Source organism: Botrytis porri (assembly GCF_014898465.1).
Source record: "Botrytis porri strain MUCL 3234 chromosome Unknown BPOR_009, whole genome shotgun sequence".
NCBI classification, from domain to species: domain Eukaryota; kingdom Fungi; phylum Ascomycota; class Leotiomycetes; order Helotiales; family Sclerotiniaceae; genus Botrytis; species Botrytis porri.
Window position 1 is genome coordinate 832,246 of NW_024066083.1, and position 26,373 is coordinate 858,618.

General features: G+C 42.6%; 10 protein-coding genes across 10 annotated transcripts; 7 read left to right on the forward strand and 3 right to left on the reverse strand.

The window, feature by feature from the left end:
• Nucleotides 1-214: 214 nt before the first annotated feature.
• EAF01_007074 (uncharacterized protein) lies at nucleotides 215-1,477 on the forward strand (the record flags this gene model as incomplete). The annotated part of the gene is made up of 2 exons (XM_038915328.1): nucleotides 215-337; nucleotides 577-1,477. The coding sequence occupies 2 exons, from the start codon at nucleotides 215-217 to the stop codon at nucleotides 919-921; spliced, it is 468 nt and encodes a 155-aa protein (XP_038768966.1). The 3' UTR covers nucleotides 922-1,477.
• A 281-nt stretch (nucleotides 1,478-1,758) lies between these two features.
• On the forward strand, nucleotides 1,759-3,971 carry EAF01_007075 (uncharacterized protein; the record flags this gene model as incomplete). Its single annotated transcript, XM_038915329.1, has 2 exons — nucleotides 1,759-1,940; nucleotides 2,105-3,971. The coding sequence occupies 2 exons, from the start codon at nucleotides 1,759-1,761 to the stop codon at nucleotides 3,969-3,971; spliced, it is 2,049 nt and encodes a 682-aa protein (XP_038768967.1).
• A 1,028-nt stretch (nucleotides 3,972-4,999) lies between these two features.
• Nucleotides 5,000-7,558, forward strand: EAF01_007076 (uncharacterized protein; the record flags this gene model as incomplete). Its single annotated transcript, XM_038915330.1, has 5 exons — nucleotides 5,000-5,263; nucleotides 5,288-6,817; nucleotides 6,868-7,108; nucleotides 7,161-7,309; nucleotides 7,370-7,558. 5 exons carry the CDS (start codon nucleotides 5,000-5,002, stop codon nucleotides 7,556-7,558), a joined length of 2,373 nt encoding a protein of 790 aa, XP_038768968.1.
• Nucleotides 7,559-8,801: 1,243 nt separating this feature from the next.
• Nucleotides 8,802-10,009, forward strand: EAF01_007077 (uncharacterized protein; the record flags this gene model as incomplete). The annotated part of the gene is made up of 3 exons (XM_038915331.1): nucleotides 8,802-8,842; nucleotides 8,895-9,564; nucleotides 9,638-10,009. 3 exons carry the CDS (start codon nucleotides 8,802-8,804, stop codon nucleotides 10,007-10,009), a joined length of 1,083 nt encoding a protein of 360 aa, XP_038768969.1.
• A 349-nt stretch (nucleotides 10,010-10,358) lies between these two features.
• Nucleotides 10,359-11,351, forward strand: EAF01_007078 (uncharacterized protein; the record flags this gene model as incomplete). The annotated part of the gene is made up of 1 exon (XM_038915332.1): nucleotides 10,359-11,351. The coding sequence occupies one exon, from the start codon at nucleotides 10,359-10,361 to the stop codon at nucleotides 11,349-11,351; it is 993 nt and encodes a 330-aa protein (XP_038768970.1).
• Nucleotides 11,352-12,701: 1,350 nt separating this feature from the next.
• On the forward strand, nucleotides 12,702-15,208 carry EAF01_007079 (uncharacterized protein; the record flags this gene model as incomplete). The annotated part of the gene is made up of 3 exons (XM_038915333.1): nucleotides 12,702-12,888; nucleotides 12,956-13,338; nucleotides 13,415-15,208. The coding sequence occupies 3 exons, from the start codon at nucleotides 12,702-12,704 to the stop codon at nucleotides 15,206-15,208; spliced, it is 2,364 nt and encodes a 787-aa protein (XP_038768971.1).
• A 407-nt stretch (nucleotides 15,209-15,615) lies between these two features.
• On the reverse strand, nucleotides 15,616-17,343 carry EAF01_007080 (uncharacterized protein). Its single transcript, XM_038915334.1, has 2 exons — nucleotides 16,831-17,343; nucleotides 15,616-16,687 (listed from the first exon to the last, which is right to left on the reverse strand). The coding sequence occupies exons 1-2, from the start codon at nucleotides 17,152-17,154 to the stop codon at nucleotides 15,869-15,871; spliced, it is 1,143 nt and encodes a 380-aa protein (XP_038768972.1). The 5' UTR covers nucleotides 17,155-17,343; the 3' UTR covers nucleotides 15,616-15,868.
• A 296-nt stretch (nucleotides 17,344-17,639) lies between these two features.
• EAF01_007081 (uncharacterized protein) lies at nucleotides 17,640-19,775 on the forward strand (the record flags this gene model as incomplete). The annotated part of the gene is made up of 10 exons (XM_038915335.1): nucleotides 17,640-18,106; nucleotides 18,161-18,178; nucleotides 18,251-18,317; nucleotides 18,366-18,429; nucleotides 18,476-18,659; nucleotides 18,711-18,822; nucleotides 18,878-18,977; nucleotides 19,035-19,502; nucleotides 19,564-19,635; nucleotides 19,699-19,775. 10 exons carry the CDS (start codon nucleotides 17,640-17,642, stop codon nucleotides 19,773-19,775), a joined length of 1,629 nt encoding a protein of 542 aa, XP_038768973.1.
• Nucleotides 19,776-20,703: 928 nt separating this feature from the next.
• On the reverse strand, nucleotides 20,704-21,339 carry EAF01_007082 (uncharacterized protein; the record flags this gene model as incomplete). Its single annotated transcript, XM_038915336.1, has 2 exons — nucleotides 20,704-20,935; nucleotides 21,050-21,339. The coding sequence occupies 2 exons, from the start codon at nucleotides 21,337-21,339 to the stop codon at nucleotides 20,704-20,706; spliced, it is 522 nt and encodes a 173-aa protein (XP_038768974.1).
• A 2,176-nt stretch (nucleotides 21,340-23,515) lies between these two features.
• EAF01_007083 (uncharacterized protein) lies at nucleotides 23,516-24,541 on the reverse strand (the record flags this gene model as incomplete). Its single annotated transcript, XM_038915337.1, has 1 exon — nucleotides 23,516-24,541. One exon carries the CDS (start codon nucleotides 24,539-24,541, stop codon nucleotides 23,516-23,518), a length of 1,026 nt encoding a protein of 341 aa, XP_038768975.1.
• Nucleotides 24,542-26,373: the final 1,832 nt, after the last annotated feature.

Sequence of the window (26,373 nt, forward strand, 5' to 3'; positions counted from 1 at the left end):
TGAATTTGATACCGACTCAGGGATGTCTTGAAGCTTTGACAATTCCATCAACTAGGAGGCCGGCATGATTACGTCATCATTCACTCCGATGTTCAGCTTGTAAAGCAGCACACGTCGAGCTTCCAACGACACTCAATATTTGATTCATTTGTTTCTATACGAAGATATATCAAATACTACATTCAACAATCAATCTACACGTCAAATTACGAAAATGGTTGTCGCCGGTACAATTTCACGCGTTCAAAGGATGATTGATCGCGTTATAACCCCTGAACAGAGATCCCAGTCCTATGGGATCGTCTCCGAGTTCTTTCAGGAACAACCTCTTATTGCTGTAAGTTATGTATATTTCTATTCCTGTTACGTCTGAGGGATTTGAAGAATCGACTGGTACAATCGATGGCGAATTCTCCATGGATTCTGCAGATGAATCCACTCTTTTCCCACTCTTCACTTGTCAACTCCGTACATACAACTCTTATCTCTACCTCCATCAATACCCATGCCAATCAGATCCCACTTTCATCTCCCATCTCCCCATCTCCCCACAACCTCACTAACCGCACTCGATAGACATTCCTCCTCGCAACCCTGAGCATCTCTCTTGTGCCTCTCTTCCTCTTTACAACATTCACCCTCTCGGTCCTCGCGTTCTCCTTTATCTCTGCTATCCTCTTCTCTTTCTTCTGGATCGGAATTGCTTTGCTCTTACTTGTGCCAACTCTCTTCGTTACTTGCGGATTGGGAATCGTGGTGTGGGTATGGGCTGTTAGTTCATGGGTTCTGGCAAGATGGCTCTATGAATTTGTGCCTGCGAGTAATGGGGCGGGAGAATTGAGATTTCCGAACGGGAAGAGAATGGTGGTTAAGAAGGAGGAGGGGGAGGTGCCAAGAGCGGAAATTAGAAATGGGATTTGACTGCGCGATGCTATGAACGTAGAGAATGAAGATGGGACGCGGGGTTGGGAGAAAGGGTGGTAAATAGGTAATCAGGCGGACTTGGAGTGGCGGAGTACATTGGCTGTAAGACTAGAAACTTGGGATCATGGTAAGGGATAGATGGATGGGGCGAACGGGTTACATATAAATGGCATATTTGGGACATTTTTATTCAACGCAACACGGATGAGGTTCTTTCAGTCAATTTCTCCTGGAATTGTTTCTTTTGCATTGTTTCTCATCTTCTTCTTTAGCCTGCAAGAGCTGTTGACTTCTGCCCAAAGGATCGAAAGCAAGATCTACATGCCAGTGCAAAGGACGATGTGTCTATATGAATTCATAGAAAAAGAATGTTCGCTACTCCCTCGCATTGATTCCTGAACATCGTCCATCAGATCGATTTCCTCTCATGTTATCCTTCTTTGTAAAGAAAGTCGGAAAGTAGGATAGCAAAACGGATCAAATTTGTGTATAAAGAAAAACGTACAGGAAATAAATTGTATAGATAGAAAAAGATATAGATCGAAGCACGGAATGAAGTTTTGTCTTGAGCTAGATCCTATTCTCATCGGATGATATACCAAAACAGCACACTCCAATTCACTAGATATTGGTCGTCGCGTTATTTCTCATTTTAAACATTTATTTAACCAAATAAATGCGTCCAGTTTGTTTACTTGCCAAAATATTATTCCAAACTTCACTCTCTTTTGAAATTACAATATCTGGTGCACTCAATACCTGGAATCTACACAAGTTGGTAATTTCACATCACCAACGGTAGCGCATCACCAGTCGATCACGTCGAAAGACGACATGATGGTCGACTACACAAAATATCGAGTGGTAGAATTGAAGGAGGTTCTCAAAGCTCGTCAAGTTTCAACTAATGGCTTGAAAGCTGCTTTGGTGCAACGTTTGACAGAATCAGATGCCCGTCATGTTTCCATCGAGGAGGTGGTCAATCGAAAGGTTACATCAGATGTAACTTTTACTGCGTAAGTGATATCACAAAATTTGATTTTTCAATTATCATGTTGCCGTCACCTATTTGGTTGATGATTGTCGTGGAGAGCTTTCATGCGTAGGAAGAACACGTGTGGACAGAAACAATCTTCGCCGGCTGTCCTCGACTATGATCATTCAATTAATGTAATTTTAGACCTCCAACCCAATCGCAAATTGAAGTTGACAATCTGAAGCCCGGCACTTTACTTCATAATATGAATACTCTCAAAAGCATCCCAGGCTTCACTCCTACAGCGGCAGGTAATAGCATGATCGGTCAAGAGAACAGCTATGCCTCTGCTCAGAGCCAGAGTTTGCAATCCGCTTTCCCGAAGAACAATTATGCGCAGTCCCTTCCAGACAATAGCCATAATGCTGTTACATTCAGCGAGAATGACTTCAGTGATGATGATGATATAGACTTGGACACCATCTACGACTTGCCAATGTCTCAAACATCCTTCACTAATTCTCAACCACAATCTCAGCCTGGTGCGTACAGGCAAAATCACATGTCGCCTCCCACGCAAGCCTATAGCATGATGCCACCAGCTTCAAGCTTCCAACAAGGCTATCGTACAATGTCACAGTCGCAAAAGTCTTATCCACCGGCAACTCCTACTCCACGTCAGCCATTAGCAGACATTTCAATTAACCAAATGTCACCGCCATCGTCCGCGAAGGTTTACCAAAAGCCCTTGGTCTACGCTCCCTATTTGACGTTTTATCAGCTAGAGCAAATGTATCCGAATGGCCAAAACTTTCAGGATGAGAATGCAAAACTTGCACGCAGAAGATGGTTGGCAAAGTTGGGTATTGACGTTTCGCCATACTACTTTGTGTTCATTAATGAGTCGCAAAGGAATAAAGTTGAAATTCATTGGGCTTTAAAGTCTCAAGAGGAGCGCCGAGATATTGAACAGAAAGCCGTTCTGTTGAAGTCACCCTATCAACTCACACATGCAGTGCCACTAAGATTAGCTCCTCCCGCTCTGCGAACGCCTGTTCCAATCAACTTGATTGGCCCAACCCCTCTATCGTTCTACGAGTTAGAGCAAACGTACTTCGAGATTCCCCAGGGAAAGAATTTGGCTTATTATGACCTTGTTCCGAAACGCTTGGCTTGGCTTGAATCACTTGGCTTTGATGATCTCAGATATCTACCTCTAGCGCAGAGTACACGAGAACTGCAGGCATTGAACGATCTCTATGATCAGAAACCCCGGGTAGAGCGAAGAGCTATCGAAGCTAAAGCAAAGTATATCAATGCTAAGCCCAACTTTCCAGCTCTTTCATGGGAGACTCTAGAGAAAGATTATGAGATATACCCAGAAAGTGCATTCACGACACACACAGCATATAGCGACAAACGCCGCGAATGGCTTCAAAAGCTTGGTCTTGATGTTATACCGTTCTGTTATAAACCTGCACAACTCCATGAGGGCAATATGCAAGGAATGGAAATTGCCTGGAGTGAAATTAATGAGGTTGAACGCGGTAGAGTTCTTGAGAAGGCGAAAATTATCAAGGAAGATAGCAATCCAGTTGTTGAATCATGGGCAGAGTTTGAGTATACATATGGTTTTACTAAAGAAAAAGACAGGGAGTTTAAGAATGATCCCGTTGGCTATTCCAAGAAACGTGGATTATGGATCATCGACATCGGATTGGATGTTGAACCTTTCAAGAACGTTGTCTCAAGTTCTACCGCTCTACAAGCAGCATGGTCCGCAAAGCCCATTGAGGAGAGAAAGTCCATTGTCAACAAAGCCAAGTGGGAGAAAGAACGCTTTGTTAGGGATTTGGCGAGAAAGAAGGCTGAAAAGGCTGGTGGCAATTACAAAGCTCCTCCCACTGAAGTCAAGAAAACAAGCAAGCGCTCATTCACGACTAAATCGTCCAACTACAAGGTTTCTAAATCCTATACTTATGGAAAGTATAGCTTTGGTGGTTATCATGGCAGATCCTATTCTTCGGGTTATGAGTCTGGATATGGAAGAAACAGATATTCGAGATACTAGTTTGGGATATCGTGCTTGTGTGGCCTTTGCTAACCATCTTCTACCACGTTCCGATGCTCTGATAACTGCTCATTTCTGAATCAGCATTTACGATCTTGTACTAAAGCTTTCTTTTAGGCTATGTTTTTCATAGATTATTTTCTTCGGGAAATGTCGTCGGGGGTCTTCCTGGTGCTGCTCAATCATTTCTTCATCTTACTTTGTACTTTCGTTTGATCCTTGGCGTATGGCGTATGGCATCTACTGGTCTGCTAACCACATTGTACATGTTTGGACACGTGGTATTGGAGTATCAAAGAGTACGCATAGCTCGCGCCGGTTAGTCACAAATGAAGGGGTGTTTTCTCAAACGAAGACGACAGATAATGTACGATACATAATCAGAATGATAATAATATGTAGCTTAAACGATCATCCTCTCAATAATTTATTTGCTCTTGTAAAGATGTCAATCCTGTAGAAATCTATCCTATCAGTCAGTAATTGATTTCACCGCTAACTCGCTGATCTATTGTTAGCTGATCAACTCCACCGTATGGACAGACTTATATCATCCATTATAAACATCACGTACAATAACAATTCGTAGATTATTTGATTTTCATATATGTATCTTACAGTTCAACATTAGTTCAAGTTCTAAGTATCTGCGGATGGCAAGTCAAATCGTCGGGCCAATAGCCTTGTAAAATTTGTACTCGATTTAATTGGCTGCCACAGATGGCTGACCTGCAGTTCCTTCGAGGAACCTCGGTGCGTCCACTCCAGAAAGTTATCAGACGCCTACTTGATCCGAATTTAACACTCTGTAGTGTGGCTCAAGCGAGCAATGTCGGGATAGAGATCTTCCTATCCGATCCAATTTGAAAACAAACAGAATAAAAGGGAGGGATTTTACCATATCCAATCAAAGAGTTTTGAAGCTCTGGCGGCATCTGAATGCATGATGCGTTGGTTACGCATAATGATGATTGAACTTCTGTTCATTTTCTTCTCCTGATGCTTTACAATGCACGACATCTTAAAAAATGGGTACCTTTGAGGCTACTAAGCTCACTGCTCTCAGATCAGAAGAACAACTGAGCCTACTCAATGAAATCGACACGCTTCGTCGTTCTGGCATTAGTGATCATGTCTCCTTGCCACAGATTGCCGTTTGTGGAGATCAATCTAGTGGAAAGAGCTCCTGCCTAGAAGCCATTTCGGGGATACCATTTCCACGCAAAGATACCTTGTGTACTCGCTTTGCTACTGAGCTTGTTCTTCGCAAAAGTTCTGTGGAGTCAGTCGTTGTGAATATTTTTCCCAGCTAAAAGAGGTCCCAGAAAGAGAGTCAAAGACTTGCCGGCTTTCAGTACACGCTTCAATCTTTCGACAAGTTACCGGAATTGATAGAATATGCCAAGATTACTCTCGGTCTTGACAAGCCTGGAAGCGGGTTCTCTTCATACATCCTTCGCATCGAGATCTCCGGCCCAACAAGACCTCACCTAACAGTCGTTGACTTACCTGGCTTGATTCACGCCAAAAATGATGATGAGAATGACGAAAATGTGGAGGAAGTGGTATCTGAACTCGTTTACTCATATATGCGCCGTCCAAGAACAATCATATTGGCAGTTGTCTCTGCGCTGAACGATCGGGCTCTTCAAGCAGTACTAAAGCAAGTCAAAGCAGTGGATCCACACGGCAGGCGCACAATTGGCTTAATCACGAAGCCTGACACTCTATTCGAGGACTCCGAGAGTGAGAAAGACTTCGTTAAGCTAGCTTTAAATGAAGTAACGCAACTCAGACTTGGTTGGCACGTACTGAGGAACCGCGATTTCAACACGAAACATGTCACTTCTGTGGAGAGAGATAGAATAGAAGAAGAGTTTTTCTCTCAAGGAATTTGGAAGACCTTGCCTCGAGGGATTTTAGGAGTTGCACAGTTACGAGGGCGTCTAAGCAGAGTTCTCTTGGATCATATCAAGTCAGGGCTACCAGCTCTTATTCGCGAAATTCAAAACATCTTGCACGAGTCACAGCAAGCTCTTACAAAGCTCGGGGATCGCCGCGGAAACGCTGAACAACAACGTTTATATCTTCTGAAGTATAGCCAGCAATTTACAAATATCTGCAGAGCCTCGTGTGACGGTATATACGAGGACAATTTTTTTGGAGATATTGCTAGTGAAGGGTTCAAGACTCGCAGATTCCGAGCTGTTGTTCAAAATCTGAACCTCGCATTTGCCGAAATTGTGCGGCTAAACGGCCAACATATCAATCTCCGGGGTAATGGACTGGAAGGGAAAAGTGATGAGGCTATCTCATGGGTTCGGGACATGCTAATCTCTTCGAGAGGAAGAGAATTGCCAGGAACGTTCAGCCCGATGCTGATTGGAGATCTATTCAGAGTGCAATCGAAGCCATGGGAAATCATCTCCAAAATCCACCTTCAGGATATCTGGACAAAAGCTCGTGGTCATTTAGAGGATATACTGTCTTCTCTTATGGATTTGGAGGCATACATGGCGTTGCGTATGCTTTACGTCGATCCATTAATGGAAAAGCTGCTCAAGAAGGCCACTAATGAAATGGACAGGTTGTTCCATGATCGGCATAGACATGCCATTACATATAATCATTACTTCACAGAAACCGTCCAGGAAATTTCTGATGCTCGTGACCAAAAAAGGCTCTTGGAAGCCTTGGAGAAAGTGTTTCCTTTGGACGACTACGCTCAGACTCGTACTGGACCGAAGGATCTCTCGACCATATGCTCTATGGTGTCGGGATCAATACCAGACATGGATACGCGTGCTAGCATCGAACTCCTTGATCATTTGGAAGCCTTTTACAAGGTAAGATATTGATAGAAAACTTGTGGTACTTGACTAAAAAATTTCTTCAGGTGGCAGTGAAGACTTTCGTGGACAATGTATCTGTCCAGATTATAGAAGCATCCATCGTGGACAGCCTTGCGGATATCTTCAGTCCACTTGCAGTAGCACAGATGACCAGTGAACTCGTTTCCCAAATTGCTGCCGAGTCACAGGAAAACCAAACCCAAAGAGAGCGGCTGGAAAAGAAGATACATATTCTAGAGGAAGACCTAAAGATCTGCAAATGGCATGCGAGTCGCTATGCTTCGGGTACGTAATATTTGATATGTGCCAGAATTGATCTGATCCGATAATATATTAGAAGTTGCTCTTGGGGGCTCTCCGACCCCCGTATTACAGATACCAAAGTCTCATGCGCCCTCTGTAGCTGGATTATACATCTCGAATGTTTCAATTGTGAAGGCCGACGCCGGATTTGAGGCAGCTGATCAAGGAGAAACAAACATTGTAGTGAGTTGATCTAGTATATATCCCTCAACTTTCAGCTGTAATAACAAAATATTCTGATAGGTGGAGGAGGCTCCTGCTCACACATACTCGGCAAAAAAAGATGAAGGAATAGATAATATTCCCGTGTGGAGAGTTAGGAGAGAAAAGAAATCCAAGAGGGAGAAATTTCGGACCGCCCCACGTGTTGCAAGTGATGATAGAGGAAGCTGGGGCTCTGCACCTCTGGAGGAGACACAATTTTCAGACTAAATCAACTCAATATCGAATACTGCAATACTGTCGTTCATATGCTGCTCGTCTTTTCTCTTGTGCTTTTCCGCACCTCCAAAGTACCCTCGATAATGTCTCTAGCTCACAAGTTGCCCTATGTGTAAACGGTATCAAAAGCTAAATCTCATAGTCTATGGTTGTCATGATTTTCGATTCCATCGGTAGGGCACGACAAGTCTTTTAGAATGAATCGACCCAGCATACAAGAATAGACGATTAAGAAACTTGCTAACATGAATAAACGTACTTCACTCTATGAGATCCAGGCCTTCATCACCTGTTCGAGTGTTCATCTCTTGTTTAAAATTGTAACATCGATCTGTACCATAACAGCGCGTACACAGACATTAGAAAGCTTCCAATACGTCCTCAAATTCTATTCTTTACCTGAACCAACAAAGATTTTGTACGGAAGCCTTACATGCTCCTTTGCTTGGAACTCAAGATCAGGATCTGCCCAATGATCGACTCTGAAAGTTCAATCATATTCTTCCAGAATCGATTCTAAATTCTTGACAAGACGAGTGCGATATTACTTAGGTGGGAGATAATGTGTTGAAGTTTATGAGCTTGCAAGGGCTTTCATGAATTCCAACATTTCCGATTTTGAAGTCATATTCTAAACACGATTGTCTTGATTGACTGACAAACAGTTATGACTTCGGACTCAACTTTGAGTAAGATACATTGTCACCGGAAATTGAATTCTGGGGTAGGAAGACGAATGATACACACGAATTATAGGGATGCCTCCGGTGGCTCACATACCAGTTGTTACAGGTTGGCATCATGATACTGTGATTGCCGAATTTGGTGAGGGTTTTGGGTCCTTCCTCTTGATTCCTTCGATGATCCCATTGATACAACAGGATCATAAAGAACTACCATACCTCCCTCATAAAGAGCCACTTCCTATACGAATACTAGATCGTGGTTCCTCTTCCTGTCTAGAAAAACATTGAAACGAAACGAACCAATCATTACATGTCGGCGAATCAATTTAGGAAAGTCCGACCGGGGTGACTTCGGTGTTTCTTTTTTGAGAGCTCCCCTTGGCTCTCCACCTCCGCAGGATGAATGAGAAATCATCACGACGGGATGAGGGGCAACAAGTTATAAAGAGGGGTTGAATATCCTACATTTTGAATCTTTTATATCGCATCATCGAGGGGCTCTGTTCTTTGTTGTAACTTTCTATTTTTAATACTTCATCTTAATCAAAATGGCAGATAAGAATTACAATGTTGGAGTAATTGGCTATGGGTTTGTTCAATTCCTCGAAAGCTGTCGAATGTATACTAATCGAAGCTTGTAGCATGTCAGCCAAAGTCTTCCATATTCCGCTCATTCTTGTTACACCATCCTTCACTCTCCACTCAATTGTTCAACGAACACCTAAACCAAATGACAATGCCGCCCAAGATCATCCAGAAGCCAAAATCTACAACTCCGCGGATGCTATGTTTGCAGATTCAGATATTGATATCATTGTCATATCCACAACTCCCGAGACACATTTCTCTTTCACAAAAGCCGCGTTACAAGCTGGGAAACATGTTATGGTAGAGAAACCATTCGTTCCTACATCCGCGGAAGCTTCAGAGCTTATTTCTATATCCAAAGAAACCGGAAAGTTCATTTGCGTATACCAGAATAGAAGATGGGACTCTGATTTCTTGACAGTCAAAAAATTGATGGCAGATGGTGTATTGGGAAGAGTGGTCGAATTTGAGACACACTTTGACAGATTTAAGGGCGAGAAACCCACAACTTGGAAGGGCACATTGACCATGGAGGATGCTGGCGGTGTTATATATGATCTAGGAACGCATTTGATTGATCAAGCCTTTTGCTTATTTGGCCAACCGAAGACAGTAACGGCAATCTTTACGAATCAAAGAGCTGATGGTTCCGCAGAACCGGACAGTATTACGGTAATGCTGAATTATGGCGAGGAAGGGCCATTAGTAACCGCAAAGGCTGGGGTAAGAATCAAATACTGCTTTTAGTCACATCTTGCTTCTCCTATAATGAACATCGCTAACAATCAATTCATAGGTTCTGTGCGTGGAAGAAGAGCAATTACGATACTGGGTTCGAGGATCACAAGGTAGCTTTAAGAAACACCACCTTGATATTCAAGAAGACCAATTGAAGGCCGGTCTCAAGCCGGGTGATGCCGACTTCGGTATCGAATCTGAGGATAGATCTGGAAGATTAGTGGTGTTCGAGGATGGAAAACCTAAGGGCAGCACTTACCAGAACGTGACTCCTCAAACTTATGCTGCTCTCTATCAAGTTTTTGCTGATGCCATAACTAGTGGCAGCGAAGATGCTGTTCCAGTGAAAGCAAGCGAAGCTAGAGATGTTTTGAGGATTATTGAGGCAGCAAGGGAAAGTGCTAAGAGTGGAAAAACAGTTGTGCTATAGGTGGTCTATTTACAACTTTCCCATGGATGAAGCAGCGATAAAACATTCCGTAAACTTCTGTATTTCTTCTCTATCAGTACCTAGATTATACCCCTAGTAATATATCGTGGTATTCAAAAGTGGAAAAATCTACGGATGTGCTGTTTCCAATTGCCTACGGAGTAGGTTGTATGTATATCCGTTCGCGAACCGGAGATAAATTCAGTACAAAAATAAATCCGAAGCTAAATGTACTTCGTCTCACTCCCTTTCCTATATATGTTCGATGGACATGTCTCACAAACCAGTATAAGAAATAATGCTTCAATTAATTCCAAGAATTAGACCAAATATTCAAAGATCCCTCAAAATGTTACCTCTGATCACCCTCGAGGAACACTTTCTTTCCTCGGCAGTGCTTGCCGCCCAACAAGCAAGCGGGGCCCCTGACCCATTTGCAGGGTTTCCAGTTCAAATCTCCAGGAAACTAAGATCTCTTGACAATGAACGTATAAAGGATATGGATGATGGAAAAATCTCTCTACAAATTCTTTCTCATGGTCCTATGGATCACGCTCCTCTCAAATTGTGTCAAGAAATCAACGATGAACTTGCAGCTGCTATCTCCAAGAATCCTTCCCGTCTAAAAGGCTTCGCAACTTTGCCTATGGGATCGCCTTTAGAAGCAGCTCAAGAGTTAGATCGCTGTATTAATGAACTCGGCTTTGTGGGTGCGTTGATTGATAATCATCTTGATGGCGAATTCTACGATGATGAGAAATTTTGGAGTGTTTTCGAAAAAGCTAGTGCTTTGGATGTACCTATCTATATTCATCCCAATTTCACAGCTGAAAAGGATATGAGTAAATATCGGGGCAATTATCCAAAGGGAATAGCAATGGCGCTTAGTAATTGGGGATTAGGCTGGCATTTCGACACTGGGCTTCATTTTTTGCGTCTCTATGCTGCGGGACTGTTCGATCGATTTCCGAAGTTGAAAATAGTGTTGGGACATATGGGGGAGCTTTTGCCGTTTAATTTGGAGAGGATAGTCAGGGTATCGGGGAGATGGGGAAGGGAGAGAGGATTAGAAGAGGTATGGGAGGAAAATCTGTGGGTCACTACTAGTGGGATGTTTTCGTTGGCGCCGTTGGCGTGTTTGGTGCAAACGAAGGGGAAGGATAAGATTCTTTTTAGTGTTGATTATCCATTTTCGGAAAATGGGACGGGGAGGGAGTTTGTCGAGAGGGTGGTGAGGAGTGGAATCTTTGGGGAGGAAGATTCGGTGGAGATGAGGGGGTTTGCGTTTGAGAATGCGGAGAGGTTGTTGGGGGTTAAGGCGAAGGAGAGGAGTGGTGTTTGAGGATTGGGATTATGGATAGCGGTGGGATGTGCTTTGTGTTGCTTCTTTTTACATCTCAACTCCAGTCAGGGTCGAATATTTGAAAATCAGTTTATACCCCTCCCGCTTAATCTTCGTGTTGTTATCTTGTAAGGTAGACTCAATCTTTATATCAACAACAGCCAAATCTCTGATGAATACATAGGTAGTAGTAAATAGTAGGCGGTCTCTTAATCAAAGTACTATGAATCAGTGTCGGTGTGTATATTACAAATGCGATAAGCGTCTATGCTCTCAGAAAGGAAAGTGCAGTCCTAGTACACCTCCTTAGTCCAAGTTCCATGCATGGGTTCTTTCCCTTTTGTATCTTATTGAGACTGAGCCTCGCAAAGCAAAATGAGTTCTCATTGCACATTTCATCTATTCGAGTTTTGACCGTCATCTGATGTCTCACACGAATCTTTCGATATTCTATGATTAGTCACAACATACAATTCTTGATTTTTGTGTAAAGTTGCATACCCTTTAGTACCCTATCTGAAAGTTTGATGGTCTTCCTCAGTTTTGTCAGATCAAAGACCCAAACGGCTTCCAGATTGCTAAGTACCTAGCCTCTACTACTGAAGGAGCAGAGTAATCTGATAGTCCTGAGGGAATTCGAGGATATCTTTTGAGTATACAGCACAGTGAAAATACATCAAGGCCAAGTGATTCCCATTTCCACGACTTTTATCTTCGTTAGTTATATCCACGTCAACTATATTTTTATCGGATTTTACGATTGAATCAAGTTTTCACAATATTCACTTGGTGTAAGTTCAGCTGAAGACTCCTCTTCGTCAACATATCGAACCACAAAATCTTGGCCAATTCACATTTGAACTCACAACTTACAAACCCATAATCTCCATTATCATTTCCTGTCTATTCTTCAGTAACTTGGCTAATAAAGAATTGCTATCAATTCGAGCGCGCAACATCAAACACTCCCTCGAAAGGTTCTGATAGATGCATACTTGAGTCCACAATCTCAGTTGTTGCTAATTTTCGAACCTCGCTGCCGATCTCGTCAATACATACTTCGATATATCTCACTTTCACTTAATTTCCATAATCGGATACCCCTCATCTTTTGTGCCATCTCTATTCACTATTGTTAGCGTGAAAACGGAAGACTTTTCAATCTATTACTTTCCCACTTCCACCCTCTTTCAACCTTCTCAACTACAACCTCCACCTCCCATACCTCCGTCGATCTTTCTCGACTTCTCTCAATTCTTTCTATGCATTTTATCTTTTGCTTTTCCATCTAGCTTCCTTTATTATTTACAACCTTCTACTTATTGATAACTTTACTCGAATTCTACAATCATGCCTCCAAAGGCTTCTCGTAGGCAATATCAGCGCGGTGAGGAGGTCATGCAGGTTGATGATCCAGGCAATCATGCTTTCAAAGCTCAACCTGTCACAAATGGCAGAAAGAGATCAAAGAAGAACAAACTAGTCGAGATTGATTCTGATGATGAGCAATTCCAACCATCCAAAAAACCTCGTCCAGGTATGCCCCAAATTAATGGATAACCAGTTGCTATGCGCTCCGGATCCAATCGCTAACCTCAGAATAGACCCTCGCGGCTCAAGATCGAGAATTTCTGCTGCTAAGCAAGAGGAAAACGTGGTTGACCTCGGATCAGAATCAGAAGACAATTCCCACCCAGAAGTCGTTCCTTGTGCAAATTTACCACTAAGAAAGCTTTTCAAACCATTCGCAGACCACGATGCGGACGTTTACATCGTGCTCATTGAAAAAAATCCCAAATATTCATTCAGGATGCACTCATATATACTAAAACGTGCCTCTTCGTGGTTCGGTGCGGAGTTGCAGGAAAACTTGGTCAATGAGGTGGATGAGATGATAGCAGCTAAAATTACTGAAGACACCGGAATCAAGTATAGATTTGAACTTACTTTTGATGATCATCGTGGTTATCACACGTTGAAGCGGGTGGTAAGTCATTTTTCTCACTATCTGAGATTCATGTACCTCTACGCTGAACCTGAACACATGTAGCTAATATCTATAGGGACTCACAATGTACAAGCAGCAACCCCAAGCTGTCATTAATGAAGCTATTCCCGGTTGCAGAAATGACTACGACGGCTATTCCTTCTCTATCTATGGCTTATCCAACTCGCGTCGATCATCTGTATTTTTGCCTCAATACGATGGCTCGTGTGACGAGATTGAAATGACAAATACAATGGTCGACCCTGATGTATCTATTGATTTTGATATCTCCGATTTTCTTTTATTGTCAAGTACACTTCCATCTACTCAAGAACCTATCGGTGAGGTTCAAGGAGAGAAAAATGGCATCAAATTGGAAGAAGATACCACTACTCATCTGGATAGTGCCGAGGTTAATCTGCCAGCCCAGAAAGATGTGGCAGAGCAAGTAGCTACACCACCTACAAGTCCCATCAAGGCGGAAAGTGGATCAGAAACAGATCAAACAATTTTTCAGAGTCCACAGTCTTGCACAGAAGCTCAGGCTCCTCTTGCAGATCAAGGAGATTTAACAGCTGGCCCGAATATCAAAGCAGAGATTGGATCCGAGGAGCAGACTTTCTCGCACAGCCTCCTAGAACACAAGTCGCCAGAAAGACAACTTGAACATCTTTCAAATGCGGAAGGCAAGATTGATGAGCAATGTCGCCCAGTACTGCAGCCAAATGAGATGCCATCAAGTCGCCAAGTTTCTCCTGAAGAACAACTCCAGGATGCCATCTCAAAGGAAAATCCAATGGAACCGGAAACAAACCCCGAGGAGGCACAACATGTTGCAACCTCGCCTTTGAAGCAGCAATCCAAGGTTGAAACAACTGTTGAAGAACCTTCTAGCAATCACGTTGTTGACCAGACAGTCATTCCCACCACAGAGAAGCCAATCAACAATGGAACTTGCCAAAAGCTAGCCGTCCCAAAGATTGAGCAAACAATCCTTGATGCTTATCATTCCCTTTTTCTGTGCTACTTCGGTTGTGCTCCCACGATTTCTGCAACAAATGCTGCAACTGCGGCATCACAATCCTTGTTGTTGACCAAAATCGCCTATCTCTATGGCTCAACGAAGGTTGTTAGACCTTACATAGTGTCATCTCTCCTTTCCCTAGGACGTAGCCTATACGCATCAATTCGTCGCAACCCTCCTCATTTCCTGATTTTGGCAAACAAGCTCCAATGCGCCCCCATCTTCAAGGAAGCTCTCGTCCATATCGTAGGACAATACCCCTCCTGGCCATGGCTTACAAAGCAGAATCGAATGGGTTTCGAACTTGGCAAGGTCATTCAAAAAAAATTCGACGATCTCCAAGACATGAGATTTAAGGTCAATGATGCACTTTTCCAGAGCTGTCTCGTGAAGGAAAATGTGAGAGTTAGCATCAATAATTTGAATAGGTCGACCTTTGACATGTGGATCATTGTCCAGATCTGGCATGATTGGTTCTCTCAACAGTTACGCCAATGCAAGATGGTTCGATGTCATGAAGATCGGAGCGTGGAGAAGCACATGTATATGCTTATTGCTCAAGGTGGTGATGCGTACTTACATATCGACGACGTTATGGCAATGGTTGAACCATTCAGAGCCGGCTCGGAGACCAGAGAGTGGGGACATTGGGAGAAAGACCAGGTTGAGTTGCAGATGAATGTTCTAAAGAAATATGCCTCGGAGAAAGTCAAGTGTATGTTGGTCAATGAATTGATGGGTGATACCGGCGGAAATGCTGGTGAAATCGAATATCTCACTTGCACCAAGGTCCATGAACATGAGTTGCCATGGGCTGAAGCGCCAGTGGTTATCATTGAGGATTAGAACTAGAGTTTGGGATGAATCAAATCACCGGAATGAGTGCGAGGATCGAAAGGAATGATGGGGTTGTTTCCTACTGCGGAGGAAATCTGATGGTTGGAGGTTACTCGTGCGAGCTGGTATCTTCATCCTATGGACATTCCAATGCAAGCAAGCGCCGCCACATCTTTTGCTTATTATTTATCTATCTTGCGCAGTATCGTTATTATTTTTCCTTGTTTTTTTTTGTTTTTCTTTTGTTTTTTTTGATGGAGATGAATGGAGATGAATGGAAAATGGGATATCACTTACTTATTATTTACGAACACAATATCGGATGTGAACTGCTTTTATCATAGCGGACGGAATGGACATGCACGAGCACAAAAGTACCCAAGGGTGGAAATCAATAGCTAGAGAAGATACTTTTAACAAAACGAATGAATGAATGAAAATTTCCTTTTCAATATTATCATAATGTTGTTCTTTGAACGAGATCCTAGCACACATCATCCTAAATATGACCCTATGGACAGAGATGATACCATGTAGCACTAAATCTTCCAATGAACGCCCCTCTTCCAGATGCACCAACCCCTTCCGTTGTAACCAGCTCGGATAACGCCAATCCCGCTAGAATTTTATTTACACCCAACCTATTATAGTATTCCGCATTCCAAATGATCATTTCAGGCTCCCGCCGAATAAATCTTGCTCTTCTTTTAACCTCTGCTCCCGCTCCATCTTTCTCTTCTTAATAATCTTCTCTTCATCTTCTCGATCTTTGCCTTCTGCTCCTTCCCTCTTCATTTTTTGTAGTCCTACTAGATCTGCTTTTTCGGGGTTTCTGCATTTCTTTAATTTCTTGACAAGAGCTTGAATTTCTTGTCTTTGTTCGGGAGTTTGTTCTTCGGGGATCGAGGAGAGAGTCTGAGCGAGGTTTTTAATTAGGGTGAGGAGTTTTTGGTAGGTTGGTGTTGCGGTATTGGTGTCTGGATTCGAGGGATTGTAGGATTTTAAAGCGAGGTAGAAAGTAGTTAAAGGGGCGGAAGCGAGATAGAGGGCTGCGAACATTATTTGTGAGGGCGTGTAGTGGAAATAAGAATCGCATAACAGCGCGCTTGTTTTCAGATAATGGCGCGCGTGTCCGTGGCTTTCCAGTATTAAATTGTGCATATTTTCAGGGCGTTGGGATTCCAGTTCTGCGGGGATGGATATTTTGTGGGTGGAGATGGCGAGGAGCTCCATGATGGCTCCTTCGAGACCGCGGTAAGGGTGCCGGATGTCGAATTGGAAGCGGAGGCCCTGGGTTAGGAGGAATTCGGAGGAGAGAATCTCTTCGGTGGTGGTTTTGCCTATGTCGCTTGCGAATCGGGTGATGCGGAAATAGTGGTTTTCGGTTTTGGTGGCAAAGAACAGGGCGGTTTTGAGGATGGTCGTGGGAGTGTAGGTCATTAGGCTGTGGCTTATGTAGAAGCGCCGGATATATTGGATTGCTGTGGCCTATGGTGAAAAGAGATGTTAGGATATGTTTTGAGGAAAGACAAGTTGCGCATACTGCGGTTCAGCAGACATTACTCCTATTCCGTATAAAAAATTGGCCGGTCTAACAGAACTAGAAAATCTCCGCATGAGAAAAAACATACCTTGACCTCAATCGGCACACCCAAATGATCCCCCAACTGAAGCGTTTGTCTACAATAATAATCCAATAACTTCAATTCCTCATCCACCGTCAAACAATCCACATCTCCATCCGGTGCAGCAGTACTAGCAGACCTGCTATTCTCTGCTTCACTATTATCATTTGAGGATGCAGCACGAGCTTCTCTGGCGCGTCGAACGGCATCTCGAACTTGGGTTGTGGCTAGGGCATTTGTGCTTTCGCGCAAGGAACGGAGTGCGGACGGTGTGTATGACCAGTGACGATACTGAGTGGAAGTACGATAGCGGGCGTCTTCGGCAGACATGGCGAGATTTGGTGAGGATTAGTGAAAGTGGTTATGGCGCATGATTGAATTGTGAGGTTATTGATAAGAAAGAGGTTCATGTCTAGTATTTGTGAGGTGGGAGCTTGGTGCAGGGGTAACGGAAATACTTTATTCCGTTGATTGGCTGGCTGAACGTTGTGCATCCTGAGGTCTTTCGGAATGATTGCAGAGACTTATTATAATCGATTACAATTCATTTGTTAAATAGCATAATAAATAATGTAGAAAATTTTAACAGCACTTTTATTGCTGCCCATCAAGAGATAAATATTCAAGTGTGACATGTCGATTCCATTCCCTATCAAGTATCATGATCCTGTCATACGGCAATCTGAGCCGAGGCAATGGTGGGCACCGGAACACATTCACGGTATATGACAAGATGAGAGCTTCAAAGAAATTCATTTTGATAACGATATTTCGTGGAACTATCATGATATAAAGCAACTGAAGACCTTGCCAATATGTATCGCTCTATCATTCGGGTCCAGCGAGTCAGTCGTTTGACTTCTCGTCGCTGTTACAGTAGTGAACCTAAGATAAGTCACGATCCCACTTTATCAGCAAAAGATGAAGACAACACGCGTACAACGGGTTTGAGTTTCCAACGTACTACTTCAACTACACCTGGAGTTCAAGACAATGCGCACTCTTCATATAAACGTTCCAATGGCCAGTTTGTTTTCGATGCCTCCCATGGCCCACCTGTACCTTTGCGAAAGAAAACTCGGCCTCCAACCTTCATACGGCCTCTTCTCAATACTGAACTTTCTGCACAGGAAAAGGCAAACCAAGAGTTGATAAACTCGGCTGCTGATCTTGGAGAAGAGATTGTTCATCCAAAGTTAGGAAAAGGTTATCGAGAGAATCTTCGTTTGCTCGATAATGGAGTATTCTTGCCCATCAATTTTGCTGAAGGACCAGATTCGGTGTAGGTGTGCCCATTCCAGTTCTTTCCTAGTTTTGAGAGCTAACATATTGATAGTCCGCGTCGATGGCTAAGGTAAGGAAAGACAGGATTCGTTACAGAGTTTAACGTCTTTTCTTCCTGAGAACCGCTCTGATGATATTCTAGAGACAATTGTCGCTGTGCAAAGTGTAGACGTCCTGATACTATGCAGCGAGAAGTAAACATTTTCTCGGTAAATACCCCAATGGCCATTATGGACTATAGTCTGACAACTCATTAGTCTGAACTCAAAGTCCTCCCGGATTCTATCAACAAAGCTAAGAAGGAGGGTCTTGAAGTAACATGTATGCACTTAGCCCTGCATTGCTTCTCATTGCTAATATTCTATAGGGCTGGATAGCGCAGAGAATGATGCTAAGTCAGATCATGTTACTATTTACCCATGGGACTGGCTCCACAAACATGAGGTTTACCGCGACGCGAAGAAGTTCCAGTCTCCTAAAGCTTCAATAGTCAGTGGTGCTCGAACAGGAGATAATTCGGCGGAAGTAGAAATTCCAATGATTGATGAAGAGTAAGTACATCCCAATCATCATGTTCGACAGTTTTCTGAAATCTTTCGTAGTAGCCATGAAGTTGTTCTTTGGGATTCGCTTATTGGGAAATCCCCACCTACTGTCAACTATGAAGAAGTCATGGCAAGCGAGACTGACGTAGGAAAGTGGACACGCATGATTGTAAACCTTCAGCTTCCTTTGAGGTCAAACATAATTGGTTGCTAATTCTACTCAGCACAACTATGGCTTCTGTTTCGTAGATGGAGTTCCAATATCCCCTGGAAAGACTCAAGAGCTTCTTGAACGCATTGCTTTTATCCGGCCAACACATTATGGTAAAAACCTGGCCATTGTAGTACAAATAATCATCACAAATATACTAACGCACTTAGGTGGATTCTACGATTTCACATCCGATCTAACCATGAAAGACACAGCCTACACAAGCGAAGCCATCGGCCCTCACACCGATACAACCTATTTCACCGATCCCGCTGGCCTCCAGATGTTCCATCTCCTTTCTCATACTGAAGGAACTGGCGGTGAATCTCTCCTCGTAGACGGCTTCTGGGCCGCTCGCTTACTTCGCAATCGCCACAAAGATGCTTTATCAAAGATAGCAGTTCCTTGGCATGCTAGTGGTAATGATGGTATTAATATCACGCCAAATAGACCATACCCCGTTCTCACCATGAACACAAATCGTGCGGCAACGCAGATTAGATGGAATGAGGCAGATAGAGGAACGATTCATCCTGGATACTCCCAGGAATGGTATGAGGCGGCGAAAGCATATAATGATCGGGTTAATGATCCAAAGCTACAGTATTGGTCGCAACTTGTACCTGGGCGGGCTTTGGGTCAGTAGATCAAGTGGGTATCAAATGATGAAGTTTCCGATGACTAATACTCATGCAACAGTTTTCGACAATTGGAGAGTTCTTCATGGAAGGTCAGAATTTACGGGTAAAAGACGTATATGTGGTGGATACAGTGAGTTGAATTTCTTTCTAATACATTTTCTCTTGTGTAATCAAAGATACTAATTAGACACAGTTAATCGTGATGATTATGTTTCGAGATATTTGAACACAAATTTCACTCGCGAACAGATTTTGGAGAAGATACTATGATTGCGGGTATTATAGCTTCCTTCGTTCTCTTCATTTTCTGTAGGAGTGGAAAGGTTATTAGCCGAATAGATGATGGTGCTCTAGCTTCTTGATGCGCATTGCAAACAACTATTTGGTAATTTATCAATGTAGAAATTAGATATTCTAGGTAGATTATAGAGAGGGATGCGCATGATGTTGTAAGAAGGTAGTGTGAATCAATAAGTATTCAATAAACTCACTTACCATTTATGATTATTTTTCACCCGAAGCATTACTCCCAAAGGGACATACTCAAGTTGGGGTTAATGAATGTTAGGACAAGCCTATTTTCCACGGGCTTAAGATTTTTATACATCAACATCAACACGAATTTTCTCTCAACGCAGTCCGCGCATTTTATTTCGGTCATCGAATCCCTTGTTTCTTGTTTTTGAATTCTCAGAATACCAACGATCTGCAGTCATAGGTTGAAGTATCAATCATCTCTCGTCGTTGCTTTACTTTCTAAAATCAAGGAAACGCGCTGTCTCAAAGTTCTATTCCCACCACGAACCTATCCTGAGATAATTTTACAGCTTTCTCCAATTGCTAAAACTCCTTGACCTGATCTCTCAATTCTCTCTTGGAACCGGAGCATCTTTTCCCGCTTTTGTAAAGTCTTCCAATCCTCTCTTTCTTCTCGTAATCCTGAAAAACGCTCTGCAACTATTCATATAATTCTCTGTCTGGATCAACGAACTTTTCCTCTATTCCAAGGTGTTTGAGCTTTAGTGATGGGGTTGAGTAACTTGATCTGAGCAATGGTGATTTTGTGAACGTATGTAATGATTTGGGAGTCAATGTCGCGATCTTCTTTTGGTGACCCAACGTGGAACAGAACGCTTGTTCGAACAGTCGAAAAAAGCCAAATATTATGATCAGAAAGTCACAATGGTGTCTTTTGCTATCAATAAGAATCAACAATGCTTAGCTTCGCATCAAGCCTCAATTCTCTTTCCGCCAAACATGTCTGCTTATATTTGTAATCTTGAAGAAAAGACTTTTTCCTCTCTCTAGCCATCAACAATTTTCCCCTCAACGTCTCACTCTTCTTATTGAAAACTTTCCTCGCCTCTCTGGCTTTCTCCAATCTCTTGTTAAATGCCTTAATCGCTGTGTTGAATTTGTATTGCTCGACTCTGAGTAAATCTAGCTTTCTGTCATTTCCCAATTCCATTTTGTTGAAAGTTCGTCGCTTTTTGGAGGAGTTATGTATCATCTGGTGTAGTTACGTTTTGTTTACCATTCTTTACCTTGTCTTCGAATTCATGGACTTTCCTCTATTATCCTCTGGTAGTTTCTTGAATTCTGCTTTCTGGGCTGCGAGGTTTTTGTATTCTTTAGCGATCGAGTGGCTTCGTTCATTCCGTCTATCATCTTCGCAGCTTTGACTGTCTAGAGAAGCTTCATCATCTAGAACCCTTGGACTTTCCAACGGCCCTCGATCCATTTCGCCAGAATCCATCTTTCGATCTTTAACTTGTTCTGTGCCAAGAAAAAACCTCACAAACTCAATATCCCCCTCAGCAACCACAGCTTTCATTGCGAGAACGAAGCTCAAACCTAGAGCCGAAATCCAATACCTATACTCGCCAGTGCTTTCAGCTCGAGAGATATAATCGATTCCTCTACCCCATTGGTAACCCGTCGATACAAATAAAAGCGAGGAAACTCCATGTAAAAAAGTTCAAGAAATATAAGATGCGGCATGGGAATGGGAGAGTGGGAATTGTGTAGGACATTTGGTCGATTGTTTTGAATGGACTGGGTGTCTACTTGAAATATATTACGTTGTAGTTGTATTGTTTTGCTCATGTGGTTAAGAGATGTGTTATAGCTTAGAAGAGTTAATGTATTTCGCTATTGGGGTACGGAGGGAGTAAGTACGGTTAGTCGTACCTGTTCATATCTCTTCCTATTGAGGTCAATGCGAAAGTTTCGGGAAAGGGTAGTGCAGACAGATAGCTTCCCGCCTCCAAGACGCACGAAATGTAGTTGAAGCCTCATCCCATGTACTTACTTTGCATATCAATTTGCGCTTTCTAAGGCTTTCTGTATTACCCTGTTGATCTCAGGTATTATCTTCTACCGTCTGAAAAGCCCGTTGTTTATTGTCAAATACAGATAGTCATCCCACCTGTCTAGAACTTACTGGCTCTATATCTCTAGTTGAATGATCAGTGCAACAGAGGATTGGATCCAAAGAGTGTTTGCTCAAAACCATCAGAAAATAAGTTGAGTCATGTCAATATATTGGGAAGAGATGAGACAATTTACATTCATTTTGCTACCAATACATACAACACAATATCGTATAACCGGAAAATTCTTCACTATCAGTCCTCGAAATTGCACATCCTTCTCGAATATCTACAGGCATACATTTCCGTCATACTCGACCCCAAAATCGTCTGTCAAGAAATTAGCGGTGTGACCAGTATAAAAGAGAGCTCACACTTACTCTAGCCAAAATTGATATCGAAATTCAACATATCGAAAAGATCACTTAGCTCCTCATTTGAGGGTACCCAGCTAGCACGAACGAGGACGTGTGATCAAAGCTAGCCGCCCTATAGACAAATTAGTAGTTAGAGGAGTGATTATACTTATCGAATTAAACCATTTTCCTCCCCCTGACGAGCTCTCATGAAGCCCCATCGAGTGAGCTTCCAATGAGACTGTCCTGAAACCAACCAAACCAAGGAGATATCGCCAAAACACTTTCTGAAAGGAGTGAAAAGCAGGACAACACAAGACCGAGGGGTATAGCATGAACGGATCACCGAAGCGAAAGTGTTCGACAAGCATTCCACCAAGAGTCGAGTGTGTCAAATAATCCCGTCGAGTAACTGGACGGGCACAGTATAAATCCATCGAATATATTGGAGATCCTAAAAGATTCTCCATTATGTGCAAATTCGAAGTGGATGAGAGGGCGGATTCAAAATGTTGTAGAACAACAAATTGGTGAAGGTGGTGTGGGCGAATGTTGATCAAGAAAGAATCTCTGCTTGTCGTCTCGAGAGCAGCAGAGGGCGCATTCTTCCTTGGCCAACGAAGTGGTGTGTGTGAGATGTAAAGATGTGGTGTGATGTGAATCACTTAATATGATAATATAATAATCTAACCTGTGACCCGAAACCTTTCCTGGATATGGTGGTGAGGCCGTAGTTGATCGTCATCGATCGTCGTTGTCGTTGGGTCGGGGGACCATTCGATGGTTCGAGGGTTTCGCGTTGGGGATACTTTCAAGTGATTAGCAGATGTCTTAGATGGAAAAAAGAGTGAAGTTAAACTAACCAATCATTCCGAAGGTTATGATCTAAGTCGAGCGACCACAGCTCGGATGTCTCTAATCTGTAAACCATTAACGAGCAAAAGTAAGGTAAGATGGGATTTAAAACTCCCATAAAAACAGAACTCCCCTATCCCCCATCCCCCATATCCCCCAAATAATGAAAAAGGAAAGAAATATATACAAGATGCGATGTTCGCTTTTTTAGTGATTGTTTAGTGATACCTTGAAGGATAGATATTTGGGTTACCAATCCAAAAATCCATTCCAACAAGGCCTTTATTTTAATGTTTTTTTGGCGATGGCTTATTAGGCACATCTATTTTAGATGAAACAAAAGAAAAGAATACTAACCTTAACTCCGGGATTCCAGTAAAGGTCAAGGTCAGGTCACAGGTTAGTATTAAATAGCAGATACAATGCATCAGTTCCCACCATGAAGGATGCAGTTGTATCGACTATATTGGTCCCTATGGACATGATTAAGTAGAGCATTTGGATCATCTGACTCGAGCACATCATCAGAGAAATCGACTTCAGGATCGCAAAATCCCTCAATCACACTCTCTCTGCACTGTCTACACAGTGTGTGCTCTTTGCAGCGACCAAATCTACTCTGTTCTTCTGGGGGATAGAAAAAACTATCCCGTTTTGAAAACCATCCAGTAGGATTGCCGTGCTGATCCATCTCCTCAATAAGAGGAAAGCTCTCATGGGGCATCGACCTATCCCCTGCATGTCTCTCACGAAAGCTTTCCATGTTCTTCTCAACCACGTAAGTGGCAATCTGACCATGGATACAATCGTTGCTTGGTCCTACAAAGCGAACTCTTTTCGCAAAGCGATTAGAGGAGCTCTTGAAGCAAGACTTCAGCTGAGAGACCATTGGGGCATCTACCATCTCGACTTCCACTGAAACAACTTCAGAGATTTCGGCACATGCCGACGCAACTTCAGTTGGAACAATGTCAACCGGGGGAGGGATGGCAGATTGGATGGATTCGAGAAGTTGCGCGCCAGCAACAGAAGCCAAGCTAATAGTGACCTCGGGTGTTTGACGAGAAGGTCTTCTATAAGTTGGCTTCTTCTCCGAGACAGAAGGAGAAGACGATCTAACAAAAGTCTTTCTCTTCTTCTCTGGAGAAGAAGGTGCGACCACGGATGAGCCAACATGCTCTTCAACTCTGTTTCTCTTCTTTACAGAAGGAGAAGCAACAAGTTGGGCTGCTTGGGGCTCTGGAAGCACCTTGATTTTAGGTAGAAGAGGGGTAACCTGGATGACAACAGGTGCGGCCTCGATAACAACTTCGCAGTTGATGATAGTTGGAAGAGGAGCAACCTGGATGACAACAGGTGCAGCCTCGAAATCAACTGGGTTGTTGATGATGTAAAAGCAGACAGCAACCACAAGGGCTGTGCCTACGAGGGTGAGGATATCTGTGAAAGACATTGCAACGATTGATGTTAGAACAAAAATCGGCACGCCGACGTAGATAAATAGAAAGTGAGTTAAGAGGTAAGAGGTAAGAGGTTGGTAAATAGATGAGTATCGATGAGTTGGTAGCTCAAAGATAAAAGCAGTAAGAAGTCAGAGTATGCAGTAAAGTAATTAGATTGAAATAATCAAAGTAATCAAAAGCGCATATGATGGAGAGAGAAGAGAAGAGAGAAGAAGGGAAAGAAGAGAGGACAGCGACGTGAGTATGAAGAATACGGAAGGCAAACAACGCTAAAATCGAGTGATCTACTAGTTGGTAGCTGTCAATGTTGTTTACATCACTACATTTTTTTCTAAATTTGGTGCCGATGGTAGAATTTTCGGTCTCATGGCAACCACCTGATTTTAACCTAGCAACCAAACTATATCTGGTAAGTTCGGATAATAGTTTCTTCATTCTTCTATGTGAACATATGAAGTAGGTAGTAGTAGTAGTAGTAAATTCATAATCGATTCGGTCTATATAGCTATGCTAAGACCATGCGATACGCCTGAAGTAGGTATGTATTGACCATCTTACTGGTTATTTCTAAGTATGCTAATGGGCAACAAAATATTCCGTTTCCACCAATTTGACTTCTTTATATGAGTAATTCATGCTCCTTCAAATTGGATACCAAATCAACATCTAACTTACATCTGAAAGGGTTTCCGGTATATGAATAAGCTCTTACATCTGATAAGTATATTCTGGGAGGATATACACGGTAGGAAAGTTTACATGCAGATGTCGATAAAGCTACCCGACAGGCTGAAAAATAAACCTTCGCCGTAAGGCTAAGATGAAATAGTCTCATGGACATCATTTCGATCAAGCTTTAGACTTATTCTTATCTTCATAATCAAAAAAATGCACAAAACCGCCAGATTAGAGCCAAAGAAAATGCGCTCATAGATCCAGCCCTCAAGGCCCAAACTATATCACTTCATAAAAATGACTCGGAAAGCTCCAGTATTATAATACTTTTCACTGCGATATCTCATAAAGCTTGCAATATAAGCTCCATACATACCAATTGAGCGTGATCATAATCTACATTATTCCAGTAATACCACCAAACGAACCAACCATAAAATCCCACACCTGTCAAACATAGCAACACACTAAAGATAAGGTTCAGTCCCCTATTTTAGCTCACGGTCCAGAGACAGCGAGGGCCGATCAAGATCTAGTGCGTACCGCTAGCCCCAAACTGTAGATACAAGCGAAAGCTTAAGTATACAACAACAAATGTTTATCAGATCAAGTTTTCTGACGACGTGTAGTACTGATACTTAATGAAGCAATGATATTAGATGGGTAAAAATGATCTACTGCTATCGTTCTTCATCACATAACTTCACTTTCGAATCCTGATAGTTACGATCAGAAAACTTGACATGCGACACTCATTTACTAAAGCAAAAAACGACTCCTGCAATCCTTACATGCACTAAAGTATAAAAGAGGAATGTGGTAAGAAACACTTCAGCAATATGAAACCTCGGAATACCGCAGATACAATACTGTGATCTCTAATTATAACGATACGATTTCTAAAAGTTAAACCTGATGCCAAGACCGTTAGACATGCAACAGTATAAAACCCAAAAGTAGCTCAGGAGCTAAATCAATGCCAAGGAATCCAGATATGCAACATACCGGAGTTACTAGTCGGGGAGATTGAAACTGGGGGTTTGCACGGATAAGGTAGCACAGAAGTCTAGTCGATATCGAGATTGATGGGTTGGCAATAGGATATTTGATATATGACTATTGATGGTGAAGCTGGGGGTACATTTCG

Excerpts from the sequence above, each read along its gene's own strand:
- EAF01_007080 (XM_038915334.1), bottom strand. The coding sequence starts at position 17,154 with ATGTCTGCCGAAGACGCCCGCTATCGTACTTCCACTCAGTATCGTCAC. Across the intron at positions 16,688-16,830 it reads GTGTGCCGATTGAGGTCAAG|GCCACAGCAATCCAATATAT; the intron begins GTATGTTTTTTC and ends TTTTCACCATAG.